The sequence below is a fragment of the Trypanosoma melophagium genome, assembly GCF_022059095.1.
Source record: "Trypanosoma melophagium isolate St. Kilda chromosome Unknown ctg10segment3, whole genome shotgun sequence".
Classification (NCBI taxonomy): Eukaryota; Euglenozoa; class Kinetoplastea; order Trypanosomatida; family Trypanosomatidae; genus Trypanosoma; species Trypanosoma melophagium.
The window spans coordinates 279,193-292,560 of NW_027125136.1; the positions used below are offsets into that span (position 1 = coordinate 279,193).

General features: G+C 38.7%; 6 protein-coding genes across 6 annotated transcripts; all 6 read right to left on the reverse strand.

Moving 5' to 3' along the window:
* Positions 1–221: 221 nt before the first annotated feature.
* LSM04_000941 (Tubulin-like) lies at positions 222–1,769 on the reverse strand (the record flags this gene model as incomplete). Its single annotated transcript, XM_067337384.1, has 1 exon — positions 222–1,769. One exon carries the CDS (start codon positions 1,767–1,769, stop codon positions 222–224), a length of 1,548 nt encoding a protein of 515 aa, XP_067194688.1.
* Positions 1,770–2,401: 632 nt separating this feature from the next.
* On the reverse strand, positions 2,402–3,523 carry LSM04_004471 (Transmembrane protein 231; the record flags this gene model as incomplete). The annotated part of the gene is made up of 1 exon (XM_067337395.1): positions 2,402–3,523. The coding sequence occupies one exon, from the start codon at positions 3,521–3,523 to the stop codon at positions 2,402–2,404; it is 1,122 nt and encodes a 373-aa protein (XP_067194736.1).
* Positions 3,524–3,946: 423 nt separating this feature from the next.
* Positions 3,947–5,926, reverse strand: LSM04_009759 (FAD dependent oxidoreductase; the record flags this gene model as incomplete). Its single annotated transcript, XM_067337406.1, has 1 exon — positions 3,947–5,926. The coding sequence occupies one exon, from the start codon at positions 5,924–5,926 to the stop codon at positions 3,947–3,949; it is 1,980 nt and encodes a 659-aa protein (XP_067194819.1).
* A 611-nt stretch (positions 5,927–6,537) lies between these two features.
* Positions 6,538–7,638, reverse strand: LSM04_008640 (Ribosomal RNA processing protein 8; the record flags this gene model as incomplete). The annotated part of the gene is made up of 1 exon (XM_067337418.1): positions 6,538–7,638. One exon carries the CDS (start codon positions 7,636–7,638, stop codon positions 6,538–6,540), a length of 1,101 nt encoding a protein of 366 aa, XP_067194803.1.
* Positions 7,639–8,682: 1,044 nt separating this feature from the next.
* Positions 8,683–11,697, reverse strand: LSM04_009549 (uncharacterized protein; the record flags this gene model as incomplete). Its single annotated transcript, XM_067337429.1, has 1 exon — positions 8,683–11,697. One exon carries the CDS (start codon positions 11,695–11,697, stop codon positions 8,683–8,685), a length of 3,015 nt encoding a protein of 1,004 aa, XP_067194815.1.
* A 667-nt stretch (positions 11,698–12,364) lies between these two features.
* Positions 12,365–13,090, reverse strand: LSM04_006150 (uncharacterized protein; the record flags this gene model as incomplete). Its single annotated transcript, XM_067337440.1, has 1 exon — positions 12,365–13,090. The coding sequence occupies one exon, from the start codon at positions 13,088–13,090 to the stop codon at positions 12,365–12,367; it is 726 nt and encodes a 241-aa protein (XP_067194766.1).
* Positions 13,091–13,368: the final 278 nt, after the last annotated feature.

Sequence of the window (13,368 nt, forward strand, 5' to 3'; positions counted from 1 at the left end):
ATGAATAAACATCATGACAAAGAAGAAACAAACACACAAATATCCATATATAAATCAAAATATAAAAGAAAAAAAAGAAGGTCAGAAAGGGAACTCATATTATATATAGATAGACTCCATGCAAGAAAAATATAAATAATTCGCAATAATAATAATAATAATAATAATAATAATAGGAAGGGGAACGAAAAAAAAAAAAAAAAACACACACTACGTTGTTTTCAAAATTCCTCTGCGGCTGCAAGTCTCTCAGCAACTTCATGAATTGCTGCCTCAATACACTCCGTCGTTAACCCCATATCCAGAAAAGTTGCCATAAAAGCACCGGCCTTCACTTTTAATGCGGCAGATCGTAAAAGCGGAAATAAGACGTTCGCATTTAATTCACGTGCCTCATTCATCACCAAAACACCTTCCATCTTGCGAAGTAACACTGCGGCTGGACTACCTGCACCCTTGCGTGAAGTTGTTGTTGTTGTTGTTGATGCTGTTGATATAATACCTGAAAGTAATGACTTGGGTATTTCTACATCTTCTTCAGAGGACACTAAATCCGGATCCCGCAGAGACTTCGCCGTGTGTAAGAACTCAACCGGTACATTTGGACACACACCGGGCATGTGTTGTTTCGATCCCTGCAGACGATAGAAACGAGAGAGTACAACAGACTGTTTATACCGCGAATACTGCCGTTGAGGGATGGGAAGAAGCGTTAGGATATTATTCATTTCGCGATGATTGGGTGAACACCTCATCACAAGTTCTCCAATAGCATTAGCACTTCTACCATACATAAATATAGGAAGAAGAAGTGAGACAAACACCTCATTTGCCTCTTGAAACGTTAAACATGGTTTTATAAATAATCCCAATGGAGAACCTATATAAGAAGAATAAGTAGTGGAATTAGATGATGATATTGTTGTTGTTGTTGCTCCTGTTCCAGTTTGTCGAGATGACCCAGTAGCCGTAAATGTTTCTTGCGACATAAACACATCATCATTACGCAGCAGTAAAACAGCATCTACATTCTCCTGCAGTGCGTGAAGTGTGAGAGTGCTATTTAGTCCTTGTGTGGAAAGTTCCCCAACACTCTGCGGTGTTACTGTGATCGTAATAAGATACGACGCCCGTCGCTTTTCCATTAACATTCCATCTAATCCATCCCGTCGCATCATTTCCGCCTCTGCCACTTCATCGCCTATTGCCGGTGTTGTTACTAACATGGATGTGTTTTCCCCTTCCATTGGTTCAATGAAATAATATCGAATCTTCTCTAATAATCGAGTGGTCATGCCACTCCCAGTTCCACCAGCAAGACTGTGAATAACTATAATAGCCTCAAACTCTACGGCATCACTCGTACGACGGGTTTCGGCGTAAATCGCACGAAGCGCATTTCGCAGTAAATGACTATCACTACTTCGTTGATCTTTTACAACTTGAAACGGCCGTGAAACTACCGCGTTCTCTGCACATCGTCGACTTAATGGATCACACACACCGTAATAACCCAGTGCCCAGTGATTCCCACGTCCAGACTGACCACAGATAACATTATCACTACGCATGATATCTGCATGACGGTTGTAAACATCCCGTACGACTTTTGGTTCGGAGTCTATCATCAAACAACGTGCCTTTCGTGGTTGTTGTGTGAAGAAGGGCGATGGTACCGCACCGTTGTTAGTGGTGAACGCTAACTGTCTCCATAGTTCATCACCCAGTTGATTTCCACACTGTCCAACCTGTACTACCACTATTGCCATTATCGTATATCTCCGTTTTTTTTGCCCTTCTTGTTTTTTTTCTCGCTATCACCCTCCCTTTATTTCTTTTTCTTTTTTTTTAATTCCTTGTGCGTATATGTGTATCTCTTCTGTTCCTGATGTACCCCACTACCTCTCCCTCTCTGCACTATCGATCAGTCAATTTAGTAATGCATATATATATATATAACAGAGAAAGGGAAATCAAAAATAATATAGGTAGTAGCAAAAGTAACAAAAAATAATATAAGAAGGATTAAAATTCATTTAAAGTGAAAAACAAATAGTAAGAAAAGAAGATATATAGTATGTATTCCTATGTATATATATATATACACATAAACACAAAGAAAGAGAGAGGAAAAAAAAAATTCTCCTTTACAACCAAGCACTGTTCAAAAAGAGCAAATAAAATAAAATTTTATCTCTCTTTCCCTTTTTGATTTTCTAATTTATTTCTCTGACTCTCTTATTTCTCATATTGGACCGGAATAATAACAATAAAGCAAAAAAAAAAAAAATACACAACTCTATGGAATTTAATTTGACCAACATCTATCAATTTCTTGAACTCAACCACAACCACAAACAAGCAGAAAATCAGAAACAAACAGACAAACAAAGATAATCAATTAATTTCTCTTAGTGGACATCCAACCACGGTGGAAGATAGCCACTGAACCCACCCATCCCTTCTTTACAAGAAAACCACGCAGCCACCAAAAGAGAAATTGTAAAATAACGGCTATACAGTAATATTGCACCCATGCCCACTTAAGTGCCTCTTGAATAGATGGTACATACAACATCTCTGCACGTTGAATACGCATAGTAATACGCCAGGTAAAATCCCCAAGGGCGCCTAAATCTTCCCCCAATACACGGTTATAATTAACATCTTGTAGAATAGAAAGTCCTCCAGCGGCAACGGCGTATGGTTTAAATAATACAGTTTGATTTCGTGAAGTGTATTGACTCGCAAAGTACGGTACATTCTGCAATTCCTCCACATCACTCACATTCGCAAGAGGACTGTCTGTGTATGTATTGGTGTAGTGTACGTTTGGCAATGCACTGAGAGGTTCACTGCTGTGAAATATCAAATCCCCCTCTGTACGAGCACACAGTGCTCCTTCTACTATATTATTATTATTATTATTATTATTATTATTATTATTGTTATTATTACTAACACTATTAGAGCTACAACAAGAATCGTCTATAGCATCAAAGGTAATAAGTGGGGCGGCTGTCATTCGTAGTTTTAAAATATAACTCTTCACCTCATATGTAAATTCGGGAAGAAACTCAACACGCTTAATGGCGTCCTTCTCTGTTGGGGCTGGTATATCATTCTGTAGACCACCACCAAAGTCATTTAACGGTAATTGCAATACAAACGTAATCACATCCACATGTCCATTTCCATCATGATCATCTTCATAAACGGAGAAAAACGGCACTACCGCCATTTCGCTTCGTTCGTAAATAAATTCCTCGTTAAATGCATTGGAACACGTCCATAGTTTTTCCTGTCCTCGTACTGTTGTGTAGTGCACCACACATCTATCGGTGAAACGCACATTTGGCTTTTCGACAAGAATGTTTGTTTGCAGCCAAAAGTTTCCCATGGCTAGACCAATCAAAACAGGGCCCGCCAGTATTACAAGGAGAGAAAAAAAGTAGAAAACCCAAGAGGCCAAACCGCGAGGCGTGTAACGCACTTTATAATGTTCATGAAATAAAGTAAGCATTTTCTGTTATATATATATATTTTCTCCAAGTGATATTACTTGTTCTTCTTCCTCCTAAAGGACTTTGACCAGACACAAAGAAAGAGGAAGGAAAATAAAGGAAACATTACCAAGTACAGTACAACTAGCAATAATAATAATAATAATAATAATAATAATAATAATAATAATAATAATAATAATAATAATAATAATAATAACAGCAATATTAATAAAAAATAAGAGAAATACAAATAGCACTATGTGGAAACAATAACAACAAAAATAACCAAAAAATCAATAAAAATAATGTTTCCAAAAAGTAAGAATAAAAAAAAAAAAATAAAACCTCCACCCCGAATACAATCACACGCAAAACAACAATAACAATCAAACCAAACTAAATTAGATAAGATCAAATTAATATTGGATGTCCCTTTTACTTCACACAACTGCCACACTTCGAATGTAGGCCTGTGCAAAGTCCATCTCTGCACGTGTACGGGCCTTATTCCATCCGAGTTCTCTTTGCATCACAATAGCGATTGCCTTGATTGCTGCGGCCGCCTCTGCTGGACTGCTGTACGCAACGTGTGTGCGCCGCGCCAGAACATCTACCACACGCACCGCGTACGTCTCATGCACAAGTCGTCGCACACGTTCCATGGGAGACATATCAATATTATTATTATTATTATTATTATTATTATTATTATTATTATTATTAGTATGGTTGTTGTTGAATGTGGTCATAACGTCATTAACATGGACGAGTTTGAGGTGTTTGGTTCTGCATGGATACAGACTCTTCACTTCTGTTTCTGTAAAAGTTCCACTTTCACGCAGGAGATGATTGACGGCTTCTTCTGCCATATCTCTGGCAAAGCATAATGTACCACCATAGATGTGAACAGTGTGGGGGTGTGTTGTTCCTGCGGTTATATGATATCCTTTTATAAGTATATCTTCTCCCCATGGAACCAACGATGGTGCACGAAGAATAGGTACAATATAAGAAATAATAGATAACATACGTCCCTTTTCTACCATAACACCAGAAGCCTGTAAGGCTTTCAAAATACGATCTTGTTGAATTTCATAAGCGTCAGAACATTTCGCATAACTCTTACTCGTATTACTATTACTATTACCTTTCCAAGTCACGACCATTGTTGGTGTTGTGCCTGTGGTTTTACTGGGAAGATGCGACAATGGTGTCACACTTGGACCAATCAATACACAATCATCAAACCATGGTAATACCATAACGGATGAAAAACTATACAACGTAGATGATAACAGCATAGCTTTCACACCTAAAATAGAAAAACTATTACCACGACCCGTATTATGAATTTCTCCTCTTGTTCTAACTGCACTTCGAGGGGCTACAATGTATGAACTCACTTGGTGTCGCTCTAATGCCGCAGGTACGGCGTCTGAGGCGTTATCGGGTAATAATTGTTTTACTTCATCCACCCAAGATCCGGCACAATTCACAATACTGCGTGTATACACGGTATACGCCTGTGAGTTTACATCAGCACTATTAGGAGCACTTACATCATTTAACGTAACAGCAAAGTTGGCTTTTGTATTTAACGAATGCGTTGCCTTTACACGTTTCACTTGTGTGACACTAGTGTAGTTTAATACAAATGCGCCCAGGGCTTCTGCTGTACGGGCGAGTGCTATAGATGCGGCAGCCCCATTTAATTGAGCATCTTGAATCACAATACCGCCTTTCACTTCATCCTCTGTTTTTCCAAGTTGCTGCTGGAGCAGAGAAGCACGCACAAAACTAAAAGATTTCCATACACCACAAAAGGGACTTAATACAGTGGCTATAGTAGCCGCTATTGTAAATTCTACTAATTCCAACACATGGGAAGAACATATTAACGTAGATACACAACTTTCCATTATATTTGGTGGAACCACATTCGACCATACCGTTAAGGCCTCCCATGCCTCCGCACCCCGATAAAGCCAACGTGAATCTCGCTGTCGTAATGCCCGCTGTATATACGGAAATGCACCGGGAATAAGTGGAGGTGATGCACTTGTATAACCAGAACCGAAATCATCGGCATCTACAACGGCTACACGTAATCCACGTTGGGCGGCATCTACAGCTGTATATAAACCGGTTGCCCCACCACCAACAATAAGTACATCAAAAGGATGTTCGATACTACTAATACTACCACTACTACTACTACTACTATTGTTATTATTACCTTTTTCAATTTGCTGTAGTTTTGACAGGCGTGTCTGTGGTGGGATTAATGTCTTTTCGGGAAAAGGTAAGGGAGCAACAGCTGAACGTCTTAACTGCCATCTGTGATAGGATGCCCAACCACCAGCAAGCGTAAGTACGGCAAGAGTTCCTCGTACAGCAAAACGTCGTGAGCGACGTCCCATGTATAAATAGTATCTTTCTAATTGACTTTTTTCCTCTTCAATTTCCCTTATACAAGAAACAAGAGAGAGAAGTACAAAACATTTTTTTAAATATCACTACATCACTACTTTATAGTAGGAAATACAAAAACAAACATCTGATCACATTAGGCATATATACACAGTACCTCAAAAAAGAGTCTGAGATGAGCCATTCTTTTTTTTTTTAATTTGTGTATCTGATCTACTTCCTCATAAGTATTCTTCCATTAACTGATTTATGATTTTCTTTTCCTTCATAAAGGAAGTTCTCTTCTTTTTTATTCTTGCTTACTCTTTGTTTTTATTGATCGTTTTAACCGGCATTACTAAAAGGGGGAAAGAGAAACGTGTTGATGTGCAACACATGAAAATAATAACAACAATAATCATCAGCAACAGAATCTAGGGGGTCAAATAATACCAACACATTGCACAAAGACACGAACACATCATACGTAATATGTATGTATAGAAAATCAAAGATTCCTCCCACCATTTCTCTCTTTCTTTCTTTTTGTTTTTGTTTCCAAATATTTTTTCTTTCCTTCTTTCCAGTGTTTATATATATATATGCCTTTTCTTTCGTTAGTTTATCGTTTCTTGTACAATGAGGCAACAAGTACTTCTTGTGGATTATACCGTAATTCTTTATTAGCCTCCGTTTGTCCCGCACGTTTAAGAAAATCATAGGCGACAAAGTAATCCCCGACAGCATCGTGATAGTCCAATGTAAATCCAATATCCTCTACAAGTTCTGCGAAACGTCGTGGATGTGGAATGCGAGATCGTACTTCCACAATCTTCAATAGTCGTCCCGGTTTAAGTACACGAAAAGCCTCCAGCAGACATTTTTCATAATCTGTAGACATAAGACTTAATGAGAAAACACAAATATCCACAGAGTCATTCTCTAATGGAACTTTAGCGGCATTTGCCACCGTAACATGTGGGTTCACAGCACAAAAATCAAAAGAATGCACAGTGTAGCCTTTTGGCTTTAATGCCTGTGCGATTTGGGCATCCCCGCATCCCATATCTGCAATAACCCAACTTGTTGGAATATATCCAGGCATACTCTTTGCTTTATTTGCGAGGAAACGTCCACGTCTATCACCCAATAGTGCTTCTATAATAACCTGACTTGGTTTCATTGGCCACTGTTGTAGTTGTTGTTGATATCCATTATGGTAATCTGCATACGTAGATGGATCCTTTAACAATTGATTGGCAAAGGCAACATTGGAACTGTATATTTGCTCATTTAATAAGCGAAAGGTACTCGAGGACAACTTTGTTCGAAAATGTTCAAGTAAATCATCATCATTCTTTACTTTTAGTATAGCACGACGTTGTGCGGCACTGCTTGCCCCACGTGGTTTTTGTACGGTAGAAGCATCTGTTGATTTTCCCGCCGCTGGACCAGGTGCACAGCGTGGAATACGATTTGCCTTTTTATATTCCCGTTCTTCATATGTATTCTTAAAAGGGATTTGTCGACGATCATTGGCGGAGTCACGACTCGCACTTCCACTAGCGTGAGAAACCACAGGACCTTTTAAATCACTAGCATTTCGATTCTTTTTTTTATTCATAGCGGAAACGGCGGTTCCTTGTGTTTTAGTTGTGGTGGATTCTTTCTTTGCAGACTTCCTATGTTTCTCTGCATTTCGCTTCTTGGAGTTGCCTAACATCTCTGCTGTTATTTTACTATTCGTATATATATATATATATATATATATATATATATATATATATATATATATATACTATTTTTCTCTTTTTTTTATCTTTTCTTTTTCTTTAACGGTTGTTCCTTATCAGCTTTAGTGGAATGATAACGTCCAAGGAACAAAATAATGAGAATAATAAAACACTTGTAGAAATCTTTTAAAAAGGTTTCTTACCTTTCCTGTCCAACCATCTATTAATTGAAAAGGTCTAAAAGAAATGTAAAAAAAACAGCAACAAAAGATTATCAAATAAAATGCAAAATACTAATACTAATACTAATACTAATAATAATAATAATAATAATAATAATAATACATAGAATTAAATAAATAAAGCAAGTTCTCTTAATTTAATTGCGTAGTACAAAAAAAAAAAAAATGCAGTCCTGAAAAGCAACAGCTCATTAAAATACATGCGCATCAGAGAATAGATTTCTCTATTGAATTCAGCCCACCAATAATGTTCAAGTTATTTGTGTAGGAGAGAAAAAGTGGAAAAGAAAAAAGGAGAATGAGAGAGAGAGAGATAAAAGAGACAAATAAAAAGAAAGAAGAAAGAAAAAAAACATACAAACATACACAGAAATATAGCTGGTGGTTCTCACACACCACTCACACAAAACAAAAAAAAAACCAAATCTCACGTAATGCTGTAAAAATAGAGCTACATCTTAGCACACTCTTGCATTTCATCCCTGAACCTGAGAACTATCCACCCTAACCCTGAGAATAGAAAAAGGATACGAGGAACAATAAAAAAAAAAAACATGAGAAAATAAATAGTTCTCTTGTGTAGCCAAAAGTCAATTTCCCATATCTTTCCCTTCCCTCATTACTGTTTCTAATATATGTATATATGTATGTATGTCTGAGAATTTGTGCGTTCATGTAGTTTCAATCCAAACCACAGAAAGAAGTACAAAGACCAAAGAACATCTGTCCTCTCTTATTGCGAGGGAACTCTCTCATTCCGGGAGTGGATTCAAGCCAAGAAACCATTCAAAATTAGTCTGATATATTTTCCCGAGATTCAGCTCCAAGTGATCGTTCTCTATCACCAGTGTGATGTGAAACGGAACGTACTACAGAAGTGCATTTAGCAAGAAACTCATCTCGGTTTCCCGTTATCTTACGGAATACTTCAGCTGCTGATTCATGAAATTCTCGCAAGACTTGCTCGTGTTGGGCCATCTTATCATCAATGTGTTCTACCTGAAAGGGGTTAGAAGAATGAGTTACCATCTTCTCATGTATAGAATCATCCACCCCAGAAGGAGAAATTCGATAACTACCACCAGTTGGATTGCTCATTACAGGATCGATATCTTCCGTCACTACTTCACGACTACTACATAGGGGAGAACTACAGGAGATGTTTGAAATGGAACCCACAGAATCCCATCCCATATGTGGTGTAGCCGCACTAACCGTAAGTACAGTCGCGGCTCCCGCAACATCATTGAGAGGCGCATTTACAGTTCTCACAGATCGTGATGGTGAAACGGTGGGACTTCGTTCGTGTCTACGACTATTGGCTCGTGGAAGAGGCGGCGCAACGGCTTTGGGTAATCGCTGGTCTGTTGGTGTAGTTAAACCACTTCCATGTACAGCAATAGACGCAGGAAGAGAAGAACCCGTACACATTTCCGCATGCATGGCTACAGTAGTAGAAGGAGAAGAAGAAAAAGTAGGATGAGTGGAAGTCACTGGAGGCATCACATTCGTTCCACTTCCAACTCCCATTTCTTTTTCACCTACTCTTGTTGCTGCTGTTCTTGTTGTGGTTACTACTGATGGTGCGGGTACGGATGATGATCGACATTGTGATCGTGCGGTTGAAGATGATGTACGATGTTGTTCTCGGCGAATCTCCCGCAGTGCCGCCTCTTCTGCCGCTTTTGCCTTTTGTTTATAACGATTAAACTGCGCCTCTAACGTTGCCCGCCGCCCACGCTCATCCTCGAGTTGACTCCGCAATCGTTGAATCGGCTCCGATGCGGTGGAGGCGAGGGCCTGCAGTTTCGCATCCTTTTCCCGCAATTGTCGCCGCATACTCCCAAGAATACTTTCCGACTGCTGTTGATAGGAAGAGGCGGCGCGTCGTACACTAGTGAGATCCTCCTGATGTCGTAATGCACTTTCTTCTAATTTTACAAGCAGTTCTTTGCTGTGTTGACGTTCCTCCTCTAATTGTTGTGTAACACTCTCCACCTCACGCTGTAAACGCGCCGTACACTCCTCTGCGTGGCGCACAGACTTATGTAGATCCTCTCGCTCACGACAGGCTTTATCCTCCTGTTCTTCCAACTGCTTTTTAAGACTCTCTACAATGTGATTTTGTGAGGCACGTTCTTCACGTGTTTCATGCTCCCTACGTGCCAGCTGTAAACGAAGCGTTTCAACATCTTGTTGAAGTTCCTCAATACGTTTTACATGTTGTTGTTTCTCATCCTGCACAGATGATAATCTTGTAATTTCCTCCTGTAGTTGTTGCTTCTGTTGGCGGTTCTGCTCTTTCAGGGTGCGGTACTTCCGCTCTACCTTTTCAAGCATAGTAAGTTTATCTGTTGCCTCACCAATAAGTTTTTGATAACTCTTGCTAGTTGTATGAAATTCTTCCTCTAGACGATGTAATTCTTCGCGAGAACGTTGATCTTGTTCACGCAGTTGGGACTCTAATCGAGTTACCAAACTCTGTGATTCCTTATACCGTTCAACAGCTAACTTCTCACAATTTTTACTCTCTTCTAACTCCTCTACACGAGTGGCTACTTCTTCCTCTAATATGGCGAGATCTTTCCGTGTTTTAAGTACACTTTCACGTAGTTCTTTCACTTGTCGTTCTTTTGCATCTACTTCACCCTGCAACTGTCGAAGATGTCCACTAGATTCTTTAAGTTGGGCATTCAAACGTTCAATAGTTTTGTTGCGTTCTTCAATCGTCCGGCCCATCTCATCTGCACGCATTCGCTCACTAACCACCTCCGCCCGTATTAGTTTTTCTTTCACGCTAAATGACGCTAACAATTGCGTTGATACTTCTTCTTCAGCCTTCTGTCTTGCCTCAAATATATCACGACGAAGTTGTGCAACTTCAGAAGTGTGCTCTGTACGTAATTCTGATAATTCTCTTCGATGAGACTCACCCTGTTCTTTAAGCTGTTGTTGTAGACGTTCTACCATTTCATTACTTTGTTTCAATTTTTCATACATACGATTCTGTTCATTACTTGTCACTGTCGAAGTGAGTGGTACTTTAGAATCTTGTGCCATTTCCGACACATGATTCTCCTGTTGATTACTCACTGATACGCCAATAGTTGCTGAAGAGAGTGGAGTTGTGTTGGATCTATTAGGCTCTGCCACCCCAGTGAGAAGTGATTTAAATGTATCTTTCCACTTCTGACCGAGTTGTGAACCACTACGATCCTCCATACCAGTAGCCGAGGTATTTACTGTACTTGTTGCAGAACTGTGTAAACCCCGTAAAGCTGAATGCATATTTGTTGTTGGTGGACGATGCTGTGCATTTAATGAAAGTGTTGTATTGACGGTTGAAGTACCGGAGCGAATTTCTGTTGTGTTGCCTGTTGCTAGTGCCTGTGGGCGTCTAAACGTGTATGGGTGTATAGTGCCTCTTCCCTCATCCTCCGTACTGGTGTTATGATGACTGCTGAGGTGGTGATGGTTGTAAGGATCACTATGTGATTTCCTTCTAAGAGTTGTTGAAGCCCGTCGTGGGAGATCATCCTCTACTACACATCCCACACCATTACTTCTCCCCTCACTTCTTTCATTTACTGCACTTGTCGGATTTGCTGTTCTTCTTCTTGTACTTGTACTAGTAGCAGTAGTAGTGGTAGTTGCTATTGTTGTTGTTCTACCTTCTGCGGTGTTGGGGTGTGTGCACGTCTCTGCAGGTTGGGTGGATGCGTATAGTCGTTGTACGCCACGTGTGGTGTGATCAATGAGATCGAGCAGATCACTCGGTAAATCCTGCGCATACGGCGGATGTGTCATTTATTTATTTTCTGTTTTTTTTTTTTTACTTCAACGTAACAGAAGGAATATATATATAATGAGAATCAATTCTATTAAGAGTGTAACTAATGAACCCTCTCACCCCTAAATCCCGTCAGACAGGTACACAGTAAGAGTGGGTCCACAAACTCTTTTTTTTCCTTTTTTTCTTCTTCTTTTAGTTCTCTTTTGTTGTTGTTGTTGTTGTTGTCGTTTGGCTTTATTTTGTGCGTTCTTTTTTTTTTTTTGATTCGTGTTTATTGTTCCCTCTCTATGTCTTCTTGTTTTGCTTAATTCCTCACTTAATCAATGCTTTTGTCTGTCCCTCTCTCTCTCCGTTCCTCAGTTACGGTAGACTACAGCCTGTCTATGCGAAGAAATCTATATTTTTGTACTTTGTAGAGTAAGAAAAAAATAAAAGAAAAGATACACATTATAAATATATATATTTATATATGGTTAAAGAGAATAAGCAAATATAACGAAAAAAAAAGAATTAGAAAATACTAATATCATGTACAAAACCCCATATAACGTCACCACATTACCATTGCTTTTTTCCCTCCCCTTTTTTTTCAAGTGATAATCCAATCGCAATAAAAGAAAAGAATAAGTAAATTATTTATAAATACACACACACAAAAAAAAAAAAAAAAAAAAAGAAAAACTACATTTCTATCACTTCTTCATCCACTAGCTCCAGTAGATGAGACCACTCTGCTGGTGCAAGCCGCTCAACTCTCCATGAACGCAAACAAGAGAGCGATGTTTTACCAGTAGGCATATGCTCTCTCGCATCTGTTACTGCTGGTTCCGCTTTTGCTTTTGTTTCTGTTATTGTTATAGTTGCTGTTAGTTTTCCTTTTGTTTCTGCTGTATTTGTATCCAAGTAAAGTACATCTTCCCCGTTATTATCTACTGTACGTGACCACGCGATAAGATCTGTTAACGCACATTCCACTGGCATAACTGCAGTATTACTTCCCTTCGCATGAGGGATAGATTTCTCTGTTCTATGACCTGTTAGTTTATCCCCCATAGAAGCAACACTTCGGTTAGTTTCATGGGATTTAGAAAAGGAATGATGAAAGGGATTAAGACGCCGAAGACGTTCCATGCGAATCTGAATATCATCACTGCATGAAATATTCTCTTCTAACGATATAACACTATTAACAGATGTACAAGACTCAGACGCACTACATGTCTGTTCACTCTCTGCCCATGAAGAGACATCTTCCCAAATGGCAGATGCTATTACTTTATCTTTAGTACTACTGGGTTCAGTAACTTTTGCTACATCTGCTGAAGGTACAGTTGAACGTCGATATGCCCCAAGTGGTAAGAGTGATCCTTGAAATCCTTTACGAGTAGCGGTAGTAATCCATTTCATGCATTCCACGTGGAAATATAAACAAAACTACAAAATAAATAAAATGGTTTTATTTTTATTTTTTTTATTCTTCACGTGTTTAAGGGCTTATCTCACTCTTACTTTTTTTTTCACGTTCGCTGTAATCTGGGGTTTCTCTTCCTTGTTGTCCTTCCTTAATACAAGAGAGAGAAATAACAAATAATAATAATAATAATAATAATAATAATAATAATAATAATAATAATAATAATAATAATAATAATAATAATAATAATAATAATAATAATAATAATAAT